Here is a 19,272-nt window from a genome sequence, read left to right as displayed (position 1 = left end):
GGCGGTGCCGGTCCCCGTGTGACCCGGAGGCGCTCGCTGCTCCCCCCGCCGCCGCCGCCGCCTCCTCCCCCCGCCCGCCTGCCCGGCCGGCGCCGGGCCCCGGATGCAAGAGGCCGGCGGAGGGACGTCATTGTTCCCCGACGGACTGTAACAGTAGGCGGAGCGGGCCGGGCTGAGGCGGGGGCTGCGGCGAGGGGGACCCGGCAGCGCCGAGTCAAGCGGGGCCGAGCCAGGTAATGGGGCTGGGGGGCAGCGCCGGGCCCGGCGGCGGCCCCGGCACAGCCCGGCGGCACCGCGTGCGCCTCCCGCCTGGAAATCAATGGGCCGGGGGGAGGGGCCGGCCCGGGAAAGGGAAGGGAAAGCGACCGGCGGGAGCAGCCGGCTCAGCCCAGCCCAGCCCACCGCGCCGGGGCGCGGGCCAGGCGCTCGGCCGCTGCCCTCCTGGCTGGCGGGCAGCCGGAGGGGGTGGGACCCCCGGGCGGGGCGGGGCGCCGTCCCCAGCACGCAGCGGAGGGACCCGGCCCCGCCGCCGCCGCCACCCCCTGGGCCGGCGGGACCGGTCCCCTCCCGGCGCGGCTTCCTCGCCCGCCCTCTCCGTTACGCGCCGAGGTCCCGCCGGCGCCCGCATCTCCTTCCTTGTAGTCCTGCTGCTGTCGGCGCGGGGGACTCGGCGTGGCTCCCCCGCGTCCCGGTGCAGGCGGGAGGGCGGCCGGGACGCCCCGGCCCCGCGTCCCGCGGCGAGAGCGGCGCTGTGCCCCGCCTGGCCCCGCGTTGTTCCCGCTCGGCGCGGTGGTGGCGGCTCCCGCGGCCCCTCCGCCCCCTGCCCGGGGGGCTCCGCGCTCGCTTCGCCGCCCTCCCACCCTCGTTGCCATGGGCACGGAGCCGCCGTTGGGCGCCGCCGCCGCGGTCCTGCCCCCGGGCCGGGATGGGACGCGGGCCCGGACAGGTCAGCGCGGGGCCGGGAGGCGGAGGCGGCATGGCACGGGCGGGGAGCCGCGGGGCTGAAGGGCCGAGCGCTGTGAGGGTTAGAGGCAGAAGGGCGAGGCGGGAGCTCCTTCAGGGCCGGTTCCCGGCGCCCCTCGCCTGCGTGTCGGGCTCGGTTTTGTTTTGTGTGTGTTTGGGCTCTTGCCGCGCTGAGCGCGGACATGTTGCGTGCGGTGCCCGTCCCTTCCCCTGCCAGCGGCCTTTCACTGCCGGTGTCGGAGCGTTTTCGGGAAGCGGGACCCCACAGAAGGGCAGAGTGAGGGGAAAGCGGGTCGGTGCTGCGGGCTTGGCGCTGGCGGGGCGGGCGGTTCGGTTGTGAGGGGCTCCGGGGCTCGGGGCCGCCCGGAACGAGGCGCTCGCGGCGCCGGGCTCGGTCCCGCCACGAGCAACGGCCCCGGGACGCGGAGCTCGGAGTGCCGAGCGCTGCCCGCCGCCTGCTCAGCAAGGGTAAAAGCATTCATTACTTTCACCTCTGCTGCCTTTAATTTTGTAAAGAAAGTAAAACCAGCGCGGGGCGTGTGTTTGTGTTGCGCGCTGCCCCGGGTTGTTTTTGCTCCCGGCGGCGTGTGCGGTGCGGTCGGTGATGCAGCGAGGTGACTCTACCTGGGCTTCTGCTGGAGTTGTTTCCTCCTGCTTCTTGTTTCTGCCTCGGTGTTGCCGCGTGCTGCTCTTGTTTTTTTAACACTCGCTGCTGGAAGTGTTTGGTTTGTACTGCGATAAAGACTCATACTCCCTGGCTGAACGCGGTTCTATGAACGGGATCTTGTATAAACCTTCCTGAGCTGTTATTTATTGTATGCAAAGCGGAGACCAAACATAAATATTTAGATCCGAGTATTAACTGATGCGTGTTGTGATGAGACTGCGAAAAAAGAATCTAAACAACGCTGATGCATCACTCCAAATGGGAGGAAAGCAACTGTTCTGTTTTGCTCGTCAGTATCATACTGTGAGAAGTCTGTTATGGGAATAGCAGAGGGCAAGAGAGCTCAATACACATGGCAATGTGAATTTATGTTCAGTAGTGGTACAAGAGCATAACCTGTATTTACAGTGAATAGTGGGGAAATATCTGTGTAATGTTTGTGCTACTTCATCAAAGAGATGTTATATCCAAATTAATTATATTGACAGATTTTGAAAAAGTGGTAGATCTGAGTTATTTTTGACATCCGTTGATATTTGCAGGTGTCTGCTGTTTGATATCTGCTAATCAGTTGTCAAAACTAAATTAGCAGCACCAATCAGTGCTACTCAGTTGTTAAAAATAAATTTAAAAATATGTGAGGCTTCCCTCATTGGTCAGTATGAGGCCAAAGCTTTTTTGTGATAATATTCTTCTGTTTGCTTTTTACTGCAGTCTTGGTTCTGGTTTTTGTCCTGCAAATAAGTTCATTATGTTGTTGAAACCCCTTCCCTTTCTATCAGGAAAAGGAGATTACCAGTATCTGCAGTTTGGAGTCTGGATCTTACCTGAAAATCACTAAGCCCAAGAACTGTCATCTTACTCTTTGAAATGGACAGGGATGTCCTCATTTTTCAGTAACATAAGTGAATTTTCCATTTTTTGTATATTATCATATCTAAAATGGAAAATGTGTTCAGAGTAGATTTTAAATGGAAAATTTAGAGGGGGGGAAAAATCTAATTAAGGGTTCCACATGTAATTTGTCTTTTGTGGGACTAGAAGTTTTGCGATTTACTGTGCTTTGTTTAATCTACTGGAAGTTTCATCATTAGCAGTCAAGTTGTGCCATGAATCTGAAACTGCTTCATGCTTTGTTCTCTCCATTATTTTAGTGTTACAAAGCAGGTTATACTTTAAACCCTCAGATAAGTTTATAGTTTCCCTAAACTTGAACAGGCCCTACATGATAGAGTATGTTAGGAGTAAAAAATTACATATTGGAGTTGATAATTGATCATGTAATTATTCAGCACTTACTATGCACACAAGATTACACGTCTTTAAAGAGGTACCATCTTGAAACATAATCAGCATTTTATAAAGGATTTAGTATCAGTTATTGCCTTTATTCTTGAAGGCTGAGGATTTGTTTTGCTTTCTTTTGTGGTCATCATTTTCTTTTTATAGTTTACATTTCTCTTTTGGTTTTCCCTGACAAAACAACTTTACATAAGTAGAACTGAAAAAGATGCTTTTGAATTCAGCTTCTTGGTTTATAAGTAAGCATAGTAAATGATGGGTGCAAAATACCACAAGGAGTGCTGCCAGAATTGTATCCAAACAAATACTTCTTGGAAGGGCAGAAGACACCCAGGTGGAAATAAAAAATTTGCACGCGTTTTCTAGTGCTTCTTTCCCAAGATTTCTCAGAGCTGTTTCCCATGCTCTATGTCATTAGGGGTGTGTAGTTCCCAGGAGCAGGAAGATGTTGGCCAGACAATTCCTCCTGGATCTCAACAGGCCAGCACTTGATTGTGCCACTGTTCACAGCTTCTTTTAAGAAAAAGATCTCGGTAACTATAGTGGTTTAAAATCCCATGAAAGTGTAAGAAATGCCATCAGTCATTAACTCAGCAGAAGTTAAAAAAATATTGATGCAGTTTGGATGGAAAAAAATCTTTGTGCATTCAGTTATGTGTTGGGTGGATTTTTTTTGGTGTGTTTTGGGGTTTTGTTCCCTTTTTTGTAATCATTCTTAGCTGTTTAGTTCTTCAGGTTCTTTGAGGCTAAGGGACAGTATTTCTCTTGGTCTTTCCTTTCTGGAATACATTGAATGTTCTTATGCCAAACAGAACTTTTGCCTTATTACAGATATGAACAATGACCATAGTTAACAAGCCAAAATCTTCAAAGTCTAAAAAATCTTCTTCAAGACGGTCTGACAAATCTATGAAACCCCGTACTAAAAAAATGACGTCTCGCACTGCAAGTTTGGGCCGGGTACCTCCTACAGAAGATCCAAACAAAGTCTCTGTGGACAAAGGTCCTGGGGGGCATATTTATTGTAGATCATCTCAAAAATCAAAGCCTTTTGCCCAAAGAGATCTAGGTAAGTGTCTTCTGTCCTCCCTCCTTTTTGTTCAAAACAAAACCAAAGTAGAAGCAGATTTTAGTTCTTGCATTGCTATAAAATGGGACTACAGCAAATCGAGAGTTCAGCCACAGATTTCAATTTTGTGCATCCCCTAAGGCAGCTGCAGGGATAGGTGTTGCAGAACTTGGGTTTATCTATTTACAATTGATTTGTAAAGTATTTTCTATTTATGTAAAATCAAATAAGGGTAGCTTTTCATGATGCACAGATGTACCTAGGTCTCTTCTGTTCTGGAGAGAAAAGTACATTTTACCATGTCTATTCATGGCTTCCATTATTCACAAGTCTTTGAATAATAACACTGCCCAGGAAGAGATCTGATATCTATGGGGTTACTTTTTGTGCTGCTTACTTGTTTGTCTGTTTGATTTTTCTTACTGCATAACCACAAATGTAAATTTGTGGTTTAAGTTATGATAAGGAAAAAACCAATAATTTAATTAAGAGATTAAAGGATATAGAGATAAAGAAATTGGATACTAAAATCAGAGTGGTAGTTTGTGTCTTTTGTTAGAAGAATTAAAACAGATGAATAAACTATTGTCCAAAGGAGAGTGTTGACTAGCAAATTCACGTGGCAGTGTTGAAGCTGTGCATCATGTGTTGCTGTGTTTTGGAGTAGAGCTGCTTCTTCAGGCTGCTCCTGCAGAATCCTACTATTTAAATACCCTCTTTAAAAAAAAACCTGTACAACTCTTTTGACACGAATTTCTTGCAGTTGTTAATGATGGGATTGCTCCGCCACAAAGAATTCTTTTTCCACCTGAGAAAATCTGTATGGATTGGCAACAAACACAAAGTGTTGGAGTTGGGCTGCAGAACCTCGGCAACACATGTTTCCTTAATTCTACTCTCCAGTGTTTGACCTACACGCCTCCTCTTGCCAATTACATGCTTTCACTTGAGCACACCAAGTCATGTGAGTATTTTCTTAACACTATAAATCTGTTGGACATCTCCAAAGGTGAAAGAAAAGCAGGGGTTCTGTGGGGAAAATTCTTACTTGTCCTATTTTGCCTGTGGAAGCAGCTTTAGAATGAGATCTTCAAGGTCTTTTCCAGCCGAAATGGCTCTCTGACTTTGCTAACAGGAAGCTCAGAATTATAGGAGGCACATAAAGCGAATTTATTAATTTAATGTGCCATGGTAAAACTTAAAGAAAAGATCATTTCGTGCTTCATGTGAATAATGAAGTACATTGTAAAGTGAGGCATTTGATGAACATTTGGCATTTGGGTTTCCTGCTGGTAGAAGGGTGATAAAATTTAGGATGTTTGCATTGAAGATTCTTAGTCTTCACGGCCGAGATACTGCAGTGCACTAATACTGTGATAAATTACATGTTCAGTGTTGACTCATTAAAAAACCCAAACATTCTAGAAAGCACTACAAACTAATCTTTCATTAACTCAAATAGAAATCTGGAGGGACTGTATTGAAATTTAGACTGATTTTATTCTAAATAATTAATTTTATATTTTTTAAAGCCTGGAATTTGTGTTCTTTGAATTTTGTTTTTATACTTGATTTTATTAAGCCTAGGGGGAGTTCCTTTTTATATCCATAAATGTGGAATTATTTCCTAAGGCTTTCTATGTATGCTTTCTAGTCTGGTATCTTAATATGTATTCCTAGAAGTTTTACTGTGTTTTATTCCCATATATAAAAATTATTTCAGTTAAGAATCACAGAATTATTGGAAGGAACCTTCAAACTGATTTAGTTCCAATCCTCTGCCATGGGGTGGGACACCTTCCAGTGGGAGTGGTCCAGGCCAGGATGGATGGGGTTTTGAGGAGCCTGGTCTGTGATTTAATGAGTTTTATTCTGTACAGTTTTGCACAATAAAATCCCAAAGAACTGTTGGGATATTGACACCTTAGGAGAAGAGAATGTACCACAGAGAGTGGACATTGCATCCACAACTTAGATTATTGTTATTTTAGGGCGGGTTTTCTCTTTAGCAATGTGTATTTGACTAGAATGGGATGCTTTCTTGTTTCACTAGGTCATGTAGAAGGATTCTGTATGATGTGCACAATGGAAAGTCACATCAACCAGGTCCTGTGTTGCTCTAATAATGCCATCAAACCTACGTCTGTTATCAATGGCCTTAAAAGTAAGTACTTTGGTATAGATTTGTTTGGGTTTTTTTAATTTTACAGTGAGTTATTTGATGCATGTAAATAATTTTGATACTTTAAAGAAGAGTATTTTAGAAATTTATGTGTTCTTTCATTTTATAAGAAATAAATATATTATAACCTTCTTATTTATTAGGAATAGGAAAACATTTCCACTTTGGCAGTCAAGAGGATGCACATGAATTCTTATGCTTCACTGTTGATGCTTTACAGAAAGCTTGCTTGAATGGAAGCACCAAGTAAGCATAAAATAATGAAATTTAAATCTTTCCTAGCCCCTCTTAGTACTTTATTTACTATCATGAATTAAAATCTATGTCCTCAGTTTTCATAAAACTAAAAATTGTTTGAGAAATTAACTCTGTGCTTTCAGTCTTCTGAGGTCTGACTGTAATTTATTTCCAGATTAGACAGATCTTCTCAAGCCACCACACTTATTTATCAAATATTTGGAGGATATCTAAGATCTCGAGGTACTTTTTTAAAAAATTTACTGTCTTTTGAACTGATCTGTGTCTTTTTGTCTGTCTGGAGCAAAGGAGTTGGTAGTTTGACTAAAGTAATGTGTATTAATAATTTAGATTCATGCAGTTAGTCTCATTCAAGTGATGTTAAGCATTTGTATTTTGATTCCAGTAAAGTGCTTGAACTGCAAAGCAGTGTCAGATACATACGAGCCATTTCTCGACGTTACTTTGGATATAAAGGTAAGAATGTGTGTGAGCATGGGCTGAGATGTGTAAAGACTTGTAGAGCTTTGTTAAATAAAGTAATTTTGCTTAGAAACTTACCTTGTTAAACCAAAACAACATGGTGGTGGATTGGACTTTGTTGTTCTGTGGAAGCCATGGAAATGTTCTCCATGTTTGGATTGGATTTAAGCTGGAAAAATAATAATTATGGCTACACAAACAATGATAGAATCATACTTCTCAATTATTCTACTTCAGTATACATCTATTGTTAGACTGATGAGTTTGATTGTTCTCGTTATTGATGCCAAGGCGTACCACAGATACTGTCTGGCACAGCAAAATTTATTTAATTTGAAGTGGGATCATTTTGAAATGAGGTAAATACTCAGTGAACTCTGTCTTCTCCTTCATGGTGTTTGCTGGTTCACAGTAGGCCACTTAAGTATAAACTAGCAAGGTTCTCTTGTAAAGTGCTTGTATGTGCTTGAAATTTTGCAGTTTTTGTGACTAGTGTTCTACTTTCTTTCTACTCAATCCAGGCAGTTACATCTGTCACCAGAGCTCTAGAACAATTTGTGAAACCGGAACAGCTGGATGGTGAAAATAGCTATAAGTGTAGCAAGTAAGATTATTATTAATTACACCTTAATACAAAATACATGTTCAATGCAGTGCATGACTTGGAGGATGAGTTATCTCTTGACTTTGTTTAGCAATAAGACAGATGTGGCATGCTGTTTCATTTAATTTTGTTTACATAACTAATATACTGAAATCATTCAAAGCTTGGGAAATAATGCACTCGTTTCTAAATGAGTAGCTTTTATATTTCTGTTTGAATATTTGGAAATACATTATAAGAATTGTATTTCTCACATTAGACTTTTCTTCCTAATACTGTCTGTGCTGGGCCTTGTCAGCCTTCCTGAGTGTGAAGTTGCACACTGAAATACTCATGGCCAGAAGTTAAAAGGCAGCTCTGATTAGTGGTGAGCTGGAGCACAGGGATATGAACAAGAATTTGGGATGGGAGGCAACATCAGCTTAGTCACACACAAACCAGATGTTTAGTCTTTTCGTGAGTTTGAAAAGAAAGGTTTGTTGTATGTACAGTGTCATTTCCATTGCTGGCATACTATTATATTAATTTTCAGTTTCCTTTTTGTTTTCTAGCATTATTTTTTCTAATAAGGATTACTACTGCCTGAAACCTTCATCTCTAAATACAAGTCTCAGAATTTTGTATACCACTTTTTGGTTTTTTTTGCCTTATTCTGGGCGGCTCTCTTATTTTGTTCATTGGCTTTCTCCATCAGTTTGGAATTCTGTACCTTGTATTTTGACATCAGTTTTAAAAAAGATTCTTAAATCTTTTCTGTTAGTTACTCAGTAGTACTTTTCTTGACAATGTAAAGTGACATATTTCAGTCTTTATGCTGATGGTTGCATTTCAGGACTGAGTCTGTACCTCCTTTGAGTGTGCAGTGAAACAAACAAAATAAACAGTTTTGTTTTGAAGGACTGCAGAGGGTTTCAGCCTTTCCAGGCAACCTCAGTACAAGAAAACTCAATACTGTCCAATGTCTGCTTCTTGCTGAATGGCTGTTTCCTTCCAGTCATTTCTTTACATTTTTACTGCCTTACCTTTTTGACGTAAGAAAGTACACGTTCAGGCATTTATTTGGCTATCAAAAGCTAATGTGTAAATCCTTTGTTCTGTAGAACTGTCTAATATCCTGCTACATTCTCCTATTAACAAAACTGAAATGCAGTTTATGGATTTAAGAAAAGATCTAACATATTATACAAGCAAAATGTCATTTAAATAGCATAAGCATGTGTGAGAGATGAAAACTTGTTTGACTTCTGGGTGAGAAAAGAATATAATGTTAAAAATACATCTGTGCTTGTTTTTAAGGTGCAAAAAGATGGTTCCAGCATCAAAGAGATACACAATACATCGCTCTTCGAATGTTCTCACAATATCGCTGAAAAGATTTGCAAATTTTACAGGTGGAAAGATCAACAAGGTATGTTTGCAGCTGGAATGCTGCTTTATCTTCTTGGAATGGGTATTTCCTAAAGATGAATACTCATTTTAAAGTTGTTCACATTTCAGGCAGTAACTACAGTGTAAGAGAAGTCAATATAATAACTTAGCAGCTGTGGCTGTTGCTTTCTTTTTTAATACTGATAGAGTTCCTGTGTGACCATAAGAACATAGCTTCCCCTTAAAGAGCTAATTCTGTGGAAAACAGCTCCCTGAAGCTTAAGTTATTAAATGTTGTTTCTGAGAATAGGCATTTTCAAGTGAATTGAAAAATATATTTATAAAGTACTAGTCTGTGTCTTTTTCAGGCTGTTCCATGAAGTATTTCAGGATAACTTTTGAATCTTCTTTGTCTTTGTTTAGGATGTAAAATACCCTGAATATTTGGATCTTCGAGCATATATGTCCCAATCCATTGGAGAACCCCTCATCTATGCTTTATATGCAGTTCTTGTACATAGTGGCTTCAACTGTAATGCTGGACACTATCTCTGCTTCATAAAGGTAGAGATCAGCTCAACTTCTAACAGGAAAAAATTTTTGCTGGCAAAGAAATTAAAATGTAGCTGGTAACCACTGGTTTTAGAGGAAAACATTGCATCATGTGCTTTGTTTGCTTTGTTTTGGTATGCTTTGTTCTGCAGTGCTCTATCTGTGATGTCCTTTGGAACACATGCAATTCATCTGAAGATATTCTGTCTTTGTTTGCAGGCTGGTAATGGACTTTGGTACCGAATGAATGATGCCTCAGTAGAGCTTTCTGATATCAAAACAGTTCTCAATCAGCAAGCTTACGTACTTTTTTATATCAGGTAATAACACCAGATGTGCTCAGAACATTTTTATTGTCAAGTTGCTGATACTTTTCTTGTTTTGAGTCTTTTTATTTTCACTCTAAGTATTACTATTTGTATATTTCTGTCTAAGTGGAAATTCCCTTTGTCATTTATTACCTTTCATTGTTTGACCTTAAACTTCTGCACTTGGGTACGCTGGTTTCTATCTGCTCACTGTAGCTGGCCAGTTTAGAAAGGAGGAAAAATCATGGCCATAGATGGTGTGGAAAGGACATTCATTGTAGGAAGACCATTATCTAATCTTCAGTTTGTAGTCCTGCCTGAATCTTCCTGCTGTGTCTTTCGTGTCATGTACACTGTTGCTGAGATTATGGGATGGGGTTTAACGCAGGAATGGGCGGAAGGAAGAGCTGTGAGCTCGGCTGCCCTGGTCTCTGAGCTTGGCTGCCCTGATCTCTGAGCTGGGCTGCCCTGGTCTCTGAGCTGGGCTGCCCCTGTCTCCGCAGGCGCTACGACCTGACGCTGGGGGAACGAGCCTTTTACCTGCCCACACCCTCCTACCCCCGCTCCTTCCTGGGCCAGCGCGGGGCCAACAGCAAGCAGGCTGCCTTCATGGGACCTCGGCTTCCTCCCCACATGATTAAGGTAATTGGAGGGGGGCAGCTAATAGCACCAAATTGTAACAGGTTTTGGTGTGGGGTGGGCCTTTTTGAGTTTTCTTCACAGGTTTCTTCACAGCCCTCATGCTGGAGACAGAGTTGCTCAAACAGTGGCTAATCCTTAATTGTGCAGCCATGTCACTTAGTTACTTTTTAGCTCTGCTTTCTAAAGCTTGAGAGCTGTGCTCTTGAGACAATTTAAGTAGTCTGTTAATACCTAAGTAATTTAAATTTTAAAAGTAAATATCTGCCCCACCCCTATCAGTGTCACTTCAGTTGAGACAGTGATAAAATACAAATTGTCTTGTTCCTGAGTACTAGCAGAATTATAGTCCAGTGTTGTCAGGGAGTGTTTAAAAAGGAAAATAATTTTTTTTAATAGCTTTAGTTAATGTTAAGTTGTTTGGGTATTAAATGACCATCACACTAATGGTCATTTAATACCAAAGGCAGGATTTACACACACCCATTGGATTTGCATGTATATTGGGAGGGATGTGAGCGTTCTTCTTAGGTATTGAGGCGGTCTGTAGAACTATTTAGTATGAGAATTTAATGTTGTAAAACTTCTAGTGCTATGTGTTTGAACATATCCATCTTACAATCTCTTCAAATCCAGAGTTCCAGTCGTTTAAATGGAAATGGACCCTTAAAAGAGGATCCCAGTGCTGTTGGTGTTGCTGTAAAAAGGCCATCTTCAGCTCCACCAACAGCTTGTGTTCAAAACTGGGCAATTTCCAGGCCTTCAATGACAGACCCTTCCAAAACGCAGAAGATCACGATCAGTATTCACAACAAGCTGCCCACACGGCAGGCGGTGCCGCAGGCGGAGTGTCCAAGCAGCGCTAGGGAGGAGGAGGATCTGAAGCCCCTTCCTTCAGCCACAATTACAAATTCTTCTGCAGCAGAGCCTACCTCAAACCTCTCCACAGTGTCAGTTGCTACTAATGTCTCCAAGCAGGAGGTTCCTGATGAAATCTTTGTTGAGCCAGCAGTGAATGGAAACCCTAAGCTCTGTTCTGATAACATGGTCCCTTTCGGTGCAGAACCTTCAGGAAAATCCGAGGAGTCAAAGGGCTTGTTCAAAAGGCACTGCAACATCATATCTTCCAATGGAATTCTGATTGGGAAGGTGGTCCGTACATTGCATAATTCCCATTCATCCTGTCAGAATGCAGAAGAAAGATCCCAGCATGAGCTGCCAAAAATTGATTCCCTAAATGGTGCTATTAGTTTAGATAATGAATATAAAGAAAATGGACTGAAACTTGATGATTCCACTTGCCAAGTCCAACCTGTTAAACCTTCTGAGATTTTCTTCGCTAAAGCAAATGGAGTGCTTGAAGCGGTGAGTTACGTTTGTTCATCTGGGCTTTCTCACCTGTGATATATTCAATATTCGTGAGCACTACAATGTGGCATACCAAGAAAATGCAGAACAGATTTCATTCTAACCCTTTGTGCTATTATCTCATTGAATTTGCAGAGCTAACATATGACATATGTCAATATAAGAGAAGTTCAGGGAGATAATACTTCACAAGTTTCATAAAATACATTTTTGGGAGGAGGGGGGTGACGTGTCAAGTGGGAATAGTGCAGGTATCTCTGTGATCTTGTTTAACATCTAATGTTGGAAATTTGTCAGCAGTAGTTTTCGACTAAAAATAGCCTTTTCTTTGTTAACTTCTGTGTTTTAATTGTAGATGCCTAAACCTTTGTCACCAGATCCTCAAGGTATCTTAGAATCCCTTACATACAGCCAGTTGAACAGCTTGTCGGAGGAAAAGAGGTAAAATGACTACACTGTGATTAAAACAAGATTTCATACAAGTTTATTACTATTTTACCCAACTACTGGTAATACTTAAAAGATTTACATCAGTACAGAGAATTCCACACTGTACATCTGGTATTGCAAATATCAGCACTGGGCGGGCACACATTATTCTGATACTAAATACAGGCAGATGCCTCCTGTAAGACTTTCACAGGATGTTTTTACATTTTTCTTCCATCATCTGGAATACCTTTTCTATTCCTCTTTCCCTTTTTTGCATCCTAGGATGAGTGAAATTTCCACAATCTGTCTGTGGGAAAAGTGGAAAATCTGTGTGTTTACCTTTTTTCTAATTGGGGTAGAGCAAATACAGTTGTTCTGGCTATTGATGAGATTCAGAGCTGCAAGTGGAAGGAGTTGGGTGTGTTTGGGATGGGTTTTTTAAGGCACAACTTGCGAAACTGAGAGAAGAAAAGCTTTCCATGGAAGCTGAGGGAGCTGTAAGAAAGGTTTTCTGAAGTCAATATCTTTCAGAGTTTTACATTAGCTGCTTTTTTGTCTTTTTTTAGGAGATTTTAATCCTAACATAATTTAGATGGACTTTTTCAAGTTAAAAATATGTTTTTATTTTTGTGCAGTGTCTCTGGACCTCAGAAATCTTCTGACAATGATGGAGTTACAGATACTGTAGTGATGGAAGCACTGTTTGCCTATGAAGAATCCAGGAAGGTTCCTTCCAAATTTAGCTGTGAGGTTGAGAAACTTTTTACTCAATCAGATTCTGAAACCATTTTTACCAAAGAAGAAGTTGCTGAAAGTATTATAACAAAAGCTGATAATGCACATCTCAATATCAATGGTCAGCACAAGGTTAGGAAAAAATCCTTGGATACTGAAGGTGAATTCCTTGGACAGTGTGAGTCTGAAGACATCAGAGATAAAGACAAACTAAGAAGATCAAAAGAACCTGAATTCATTTCAAAAGAAAATCCTTTGTACATCAAAGGATCTCCTGAGAGCAAAGAGAAATTAGGGCAAATTTCCTCTATAAAGCCTGACATTGAATGTAGTTCTAAAAAACTTGCATCTCTAGATATTACAGATAAATGCCAAGATACAAAGGACATTTCTAATAACTATGTAGAGGTACCACCTGTTAATGACTCTTCTATTACAAAGCTGGATAAAGTATTGGAAAGTCAATTTTCTAGAGCAGACGAGGGACCGAGTAATCAAATATGTGAAGATGATGGCAAACATATGAAAAAAAATAAGAAAAAAATCCATGACTCTAAAAGAACTGACAAAGAGCACTACCGGAGGAAGAGAGAAAACTCGGACACTGAGGAGAAGGAGAGGCAAACCAGAAACAAATCAGATGATCATTCCCACAGGAGGAGGAGCTCTCACAGTGTGGAAACAAACAAGCAGAGCCGTCATAAGCAGGAGTATTGCAGTGAGAGCAAGTACAGATCCTCCCACAGTGAAAGAAACACTCTCAGTAATGGTAGGAGCTCAGGAAAGTATTCCCGTTACAGATCCCGAAGCAGAGAAAGGACAGATCCAGACAGAAACAGGTATTACTATTCCAAAGGAGACAGGCCTTGGATTAGAGAAAGATACTACCAAGATGAACCACGGAGATGGGAAAAGTGCAGGTACTACAATGATTATTATTCCTCCCATGGAACAAGGGATGGCAGGGAGAGGAGGTCCTCTCATTGTGATAAAGACTATGACAAATCGAGCCAGGCTTACAGCAGGTCACACAAGGATTATCACTGCAAAAGCAGATGGGCTCACAGCACACTCTCCCGAGAGGAGGATGTGCATCACTTCAGCAGCCACAGAGCAAACTTCCACCATTGTTCAGTACCTCAGCAGCACTCGGAAAAATACTCCCATGAAAGGCACACACTTCCACCAGTGTCAGCTCACTCAAATTTTGAGGACTCTTCCCGGGAAAATGAAAAAGAAAAACTAAGAAATGGCAAAAGAAAATACTCCCACCAAGAAGAAAGTGGAAGTGACATAGAAAAGAAATGCCGAAAGACAGATGACCAAAGAATCAAAAAGTATAAGAAGGTCAAGAAGAAAAAGAAGTCCAAAGATAAACATCGAGAGAAGGATTACAAGTAAGCAAGGATTCCAGCATAATCAGCAATTTTTTCCTAATTATTTTCTGGGTATTTCTCATGTCTGCCTTTTTTTCATTGTTTCTAAGTAACTTATCTGTCATAATGTGACGGGATCATGTTATTAGGTTGGCCAAGAGAAGATAGGAAAGATGTTGCTGAATTGTGTTAGAACACTAGAGCTGGACAATGTAGACAGAATAACATCTGCACACCGTTCTTGATTAGGTTACAATTTAAATTTTTTTTTCTAAATCCCCATATGCCTGTTAACAATTTGTGTACAAACCACGACCTCTTGTCCTTCATTCTGAGGGCTTAAGGTTGCTGCATCTAAATTAACTTAGATATGCAGAAAGTACCACAAAGTAGCAGACACTCTGCAAGTCGTCACCTGTGGTAAATAAATAACATTTCATATATACATCAAGTGCCACATCTGTTTTTCTATTTTTAACTTGCATGTTTCCTTCAGACTTTATGATTTGGATTGCTCTGTGCTCCACTTTGACAATGACAATCGCAAACATAAGAAAAAGAAGAAAAAGAAGAAGCACGACAGGAAACTGAAAGACTTATTGGAATATTTAGATCCTCGTTTCCAGAAGAAAACGTGGGAGAAGAAGGAAGAATCCCGTCCTCCAGATGACCATTTATGTGAGCAATACAGAAACCAGGGCAGTAAACAACCCTACAAGGAAGAGAAGCCTTCTGGTGCAGGTGACAGCAAGAAATACAGCTCCATGGCATCCACTGAGTATGTCAGAGGTAAGGCCCTGGGATGTTGGCAGGACTCCTGGTTATTCAGAGCAGTCTTAAAATGCTTGTGTGATGAAATCCCTGGTTTTTATCACAGCTTCCAAACAGTATCATGGCAGGGGGTTGGAAATAGATGCTCTTTAAGATCCCTTCCAACCCAAACCATTCTATAATTTAAATAAAATACTACATTCAGCTGTTCATAGCACAGAAACAGTGCTAGTTCCTCACTCAGAATAACAGGAGTTGGTGATAATACTGAAATATTGTTGGTCCAGGTGTAGCTCTGCCTACTCCTAAGCACAGCTGTCAAACCTCCAGAGGACACTTCACAATTTAACACCTGGAGAATGTTAAATTCCTGCTATTGTTTTATTCAGTTGTGGGGCTTTTCTCTTAGTATAGGCTTAACAATATATAGAAGTGGGCTGAGGAAACAGCTTCTTCCCAATTTTTAATATCTGAAAAAGTCTGTCTTGTGCTTCTTACAAAAAAGCCAACTATGAATTTGTGTGCCTGACTAAATTTACACTGAGCTCTCAGCTGTTGCTTGTCATAATCTCAACTTGGGCTCACAGTAGATAAATTAATTAGTTTAAATTAATTAGCTCTAAAATTATGCAATGAAGATGATTGCACACTGCAACAAATTCAACATCTAAAACCAAACTTGACAACATTTCCCATGAAATTTTTGCTGAACAGAAGTGTTTATTATAGAAATAAAACTTTATTAAATGTCTGTTATCTGACATAAAGCAGATCCAGTTACTCATCTATTTAAATAGTAAACCAAAACAATCCCCTAACTACAGAGATAAGTAATCCTTGAAGAAGATAGCTCACTATCCAAAAGCAAGTTTATTTGTTAAATTGTCTACATTTTATACCTACCCACAGTTTAAGAATTGGGTTAATGGTCAGTGACCATCCTGTTCATTTCTATTTGTGTTGAAGCTGTCAATATAGCACAGAAAACAAAAAAGTTGGAGAAGTTTAATCTTGAAATTCTGGAAAATTAAAATCTCTTTCATGGGGTTTCCACACTTAAGCAAATTGCCACAGTCAGTGCACTGAATTCTTGCACTGAAAAGTTTGCTCAAGGCAAAGGGGAAGTGCATTTGTGGAAAACAAATTGTAATTTAAGACAGAGATAACCAAAACTTGTATTCTAAAAATAGAGAGTGGAGGGAAAGCTGATTGTTCACCCATTATTATTTAATGAGAAAAATTTAAGAACTGAATTGAGATCTTTCAAATCCTTATGTTGTAAAAGGGGACTTCTTTTATGATACTCGTGTCCAAAATAACCCTCATTGCACTAAAACGGTCTGTTGCAGCTGACAAATAAGGAACTAAACAGAATAAAATTATTTGGCCTTAGTGATTCTCTGGCCAGCAGGTGGCAAACTCGGGTTTTTCCAAAACCAGGTTTAGTGAGGAATTCAATGTTCTGCATCTCCTCGCTCAGGGCAGGGCACTGGCGGTGCTGGGCCCTGCAGGGAGGGAGGAGCTGTTTGTGCATTGCTGAACAACAGAGGGGGAGACCGGGGCTGGCAGAAGCAGTTTAAGTCTTGAGAATTTTAGTAGTTCCTCAAGTCCATGGATGTTAATTAGCTCCATCTTCTGGAAGGTCAGTTTTTGTTTTTTTCTTTTCATATGGGTCTCAAGTAGTGTTCTCTGAAGGATGGAAGCTGCTTTCAAGAGAGGCCACTTTGGCCATGTTTTTGAGTACTGAATGTCTCAAGGTAGGGACAGGCGAGGAACCACTGAAAAATTGTGAGGTTGTGTCTTTTCAACCAACTCCTGTTATTTTGAATAGATTAATAAGGATGAAAACAGCTAGTGAAAAGTTGTTGTTTAAGAAAAGTTTATACAGGAGGGGGGAAGCAGCAGCTTTGAAGCAGTTTTACCTACATTTGCTACATGTTCTCTCCAGCAAGTTTCTGAAGGCTTTGCCTTTGTGGCTACAATCTGGCCAGCCTGACCACAAGATTGTTACTAAAACAACAATGCTTTCTAGGCAAAACTTCAATTACATTGGATTCAGCCAAGGTCCAGCACTTGCTGTTAAAGCAGGTGGCTCTGTCCTAAGGCTCTGTACAGTTCAGCAGCCTTAGCCTAGAACTGGGGTGCAGCTGGGTCCTGTCCTGAGGGAGCAGATGGAGCTGGGACAGCTTTGAGCCTTGTCTTTCAGAAATCAAGCCCCTGAGACAGTTTAATGTTTAATGTCACAGCAGGACTGACCTTGTTTCCTTTTCCCATTCAGATATGGAGCTGACTGATGAAAGCCTTCAATACTCAGACTGAACCCACCACCAACCCCAAGGACTTCTGACCACCAACCCCAACAACCCTTCACCGTCAAAACCAACAACTTCTCATCATCAAAACCAACAACTTCTTACCTTCACCGACTTCTTATCGTCAAACCTGACATTACCAATAGTGACCATCAAAACTTAAGATTTATTATCAATTACCATCAAGACAAAATCCAGTCATAAGTGGTGCTTAACATTTCTGTACAGAATTTTACCATATAAGAACTTTTTTTTAGTTTTTAACTTGAGACTTTCTTTTTTAAAATATACTTCTAATCCAAAAGGGTGAAAACTTTTTACAACTGCTGAACATTGTAAATTACCACATAAGTATCTCACTGAGCTGAGATAATGCCCTGGAATAGACCATCTCAAATGCTGCTTAATTACAGACTCAGGTTGACTTTATGTTATTCATGTAATGTTACTCCAAGTTAAGACATCTGGTGCAAGAGCGACCAGGAATTATAAAAGTTGCAACTGACAGTCTGTATATTTAATTTAAAGACTTATTTAAAACTTCACAAGTTTTGCAAGAGCTTCATTTTTTTTTTCCTGTGGTCTGACACTAGAAACTAATTTACTTCACATTTGAGTTATATTCAAGATCTGAAGAAAATCTTCTGGTTTTTGACATTGTGAAACAACAAATATGCAGTTCTGAATGTATCTCTCAAGACTATTTGTATATTGTTCCATATGTTTTTATTACATTTTCTTAATATACTGTCATTTGTCTTAAGTCTCAGTTGTCTGTTTTGTCTCTCTAAAGTGTCTAGTTACAGACAAATTCATACTGTGATTTTTATTTTTATTATTAAATGCTATCAAACTGTGATGCACTTATTATTCACTGGTCCTGCATCAGGAGATGAGTGGGGAACCTGTATTAAATACAGTTCATCTGAATAATCTGTCTGGTTTATACAAGCTGTGTTGTTCAGAGATGTCTAAAGTTTGATCTTTGTTTTTTTAAAGATAAAAAGCACTTGCCCCACTGTAAATATATAGCATGTAAAATTTATATAGTATATAAATACAGCAAAGTTAAAATGGATTTTTACTTGAGTTTTACTTGAGTTATTTAACATGCACTGTGTCATGGGAGCTGACAGCTGTCAGAGCGTGTTTGACACTCGAGAAGTCACATCTTCCTCTCAGTGTAGGGGAGAAGATGCTGTTGGTGTGAGCCAGAGAAGATCAGTAACCTGGGACTGCAGCTGCCTAGACAAGGATGCTGAAGGCTTCTCCTTTGAACTTAAAGCTTCCACAGCCAGGCACCAGGCTGGGAGCTCAGCAGGAGCTTGGTATTGTGTATGAAAAAAACCCCATCAAAACCAACAGAAAAAAAAAAAAAAAAAGGCAAAAAAGAGCAAGGTTAATGCCTCACTAAATACTTAAAAGTAGTATTTTGGTAGATGGAGAACACCATAAAGCCAAAGCATAATGTACCTGCATAATGTTCCTATGGCAACAGTTATGTGACTTACATAAAGTAACATGGCAAAGTAACCAACATTCCTGTCCTGTATCTGGCTTTTTTTTCCTCTTTCGTCCTCTGGCTCCAAGATTTGGTGTCTTGTCCTTTGTCTGATGAGTAACTCCAGCACAATCTAAAAGGAGCTGGTGTTGTTGCTGTGCCTCCCTTCAGAGCCCCACAGGCAGCAGCTGCCCCGAGTGGCTCTGGAGCAGGGAGGGCACTCGGTGACACGGCCCCAGAGCTGTGGAGCAGCAGCACCTGTTTCTAATTGCTAATTGAGGAAACTAATTAATCGACTCCAGGAGCAGAGATCCGCTTCCCTCCCCTCACATCTGACAAACTCCTGGCAGGGAACTGACAAAATAAAATACCTCAATTTAGGGTGGCTCTCAAGGGAAACCAG

General features: G+C 41.2%; 1 protein-coding gene across 2 annotated transcripts; it reads left to right on the top strand.

Annotated features, from left to right (window-relative positions):
* Positions 1–84: 84 nt before the first annotated feature.
* USP42 (ubiquitin specific peptidase 42) lies at positions 85–18,446 on the top strand. Of its 2 annotated transcripts, none has more exons than XM_030285005.4 (17): positions 85–233; positions 3,764–4,001; positions 4,765–4,965; positions 6,055–6,165; positions 6,327–6,429; positions 6,596–6,663; positions 6,827–6,897; positions 7,425–7,507; positions 8,804–8,915; positions 9,299–9,439; positions 9,647–9,747; positions 10,239–10,377; positions 11,011–11,739; positions 12,098–12,183; positions 12,810–14,306; positions 14,782–15,074; positions 17,335–18,446. In XM_030285005.4, exons 2-17 carry the CDS (start codon positions 3,773–3,775, stop codon positions 17,373–17,375), a joined length of 4,005 nt encoding a protein of 1,334 aa, XP_030140865.4. In that variant the 5' UTR covers positions 85–233; positions 3,764–3,772; the 3' UTR covers positions 17,376–18,446. The 2 variants fall into 2 exon arrangements, with proteins under 2 accessions (XP_030140865.4, XP_030140866.4); XM_030285006.4 differs by lacking the exon at positions 85–233 and adding an exon at positions 808–946.
* The last annotated feature ends 826 nt before the right edge of the window (positions 18,447–19,272 follow it).

Source organism: Taeniopygia guttata, chromosome 14, assembly GCF_048771995.1.
Source record: "Taeniopygia guttata chromosome 14, bTaeGut7.mat, whole genome shotgun sequence".
NCBI lineage: Eukaryota > Metazoa > Chordata > Aves > Passeriformes > Estrildidae > Taeniopygia > Taeniopygia guttata.
This window is presented reverse-complemented; position numbering and strand designations above follow the sequence as displayed.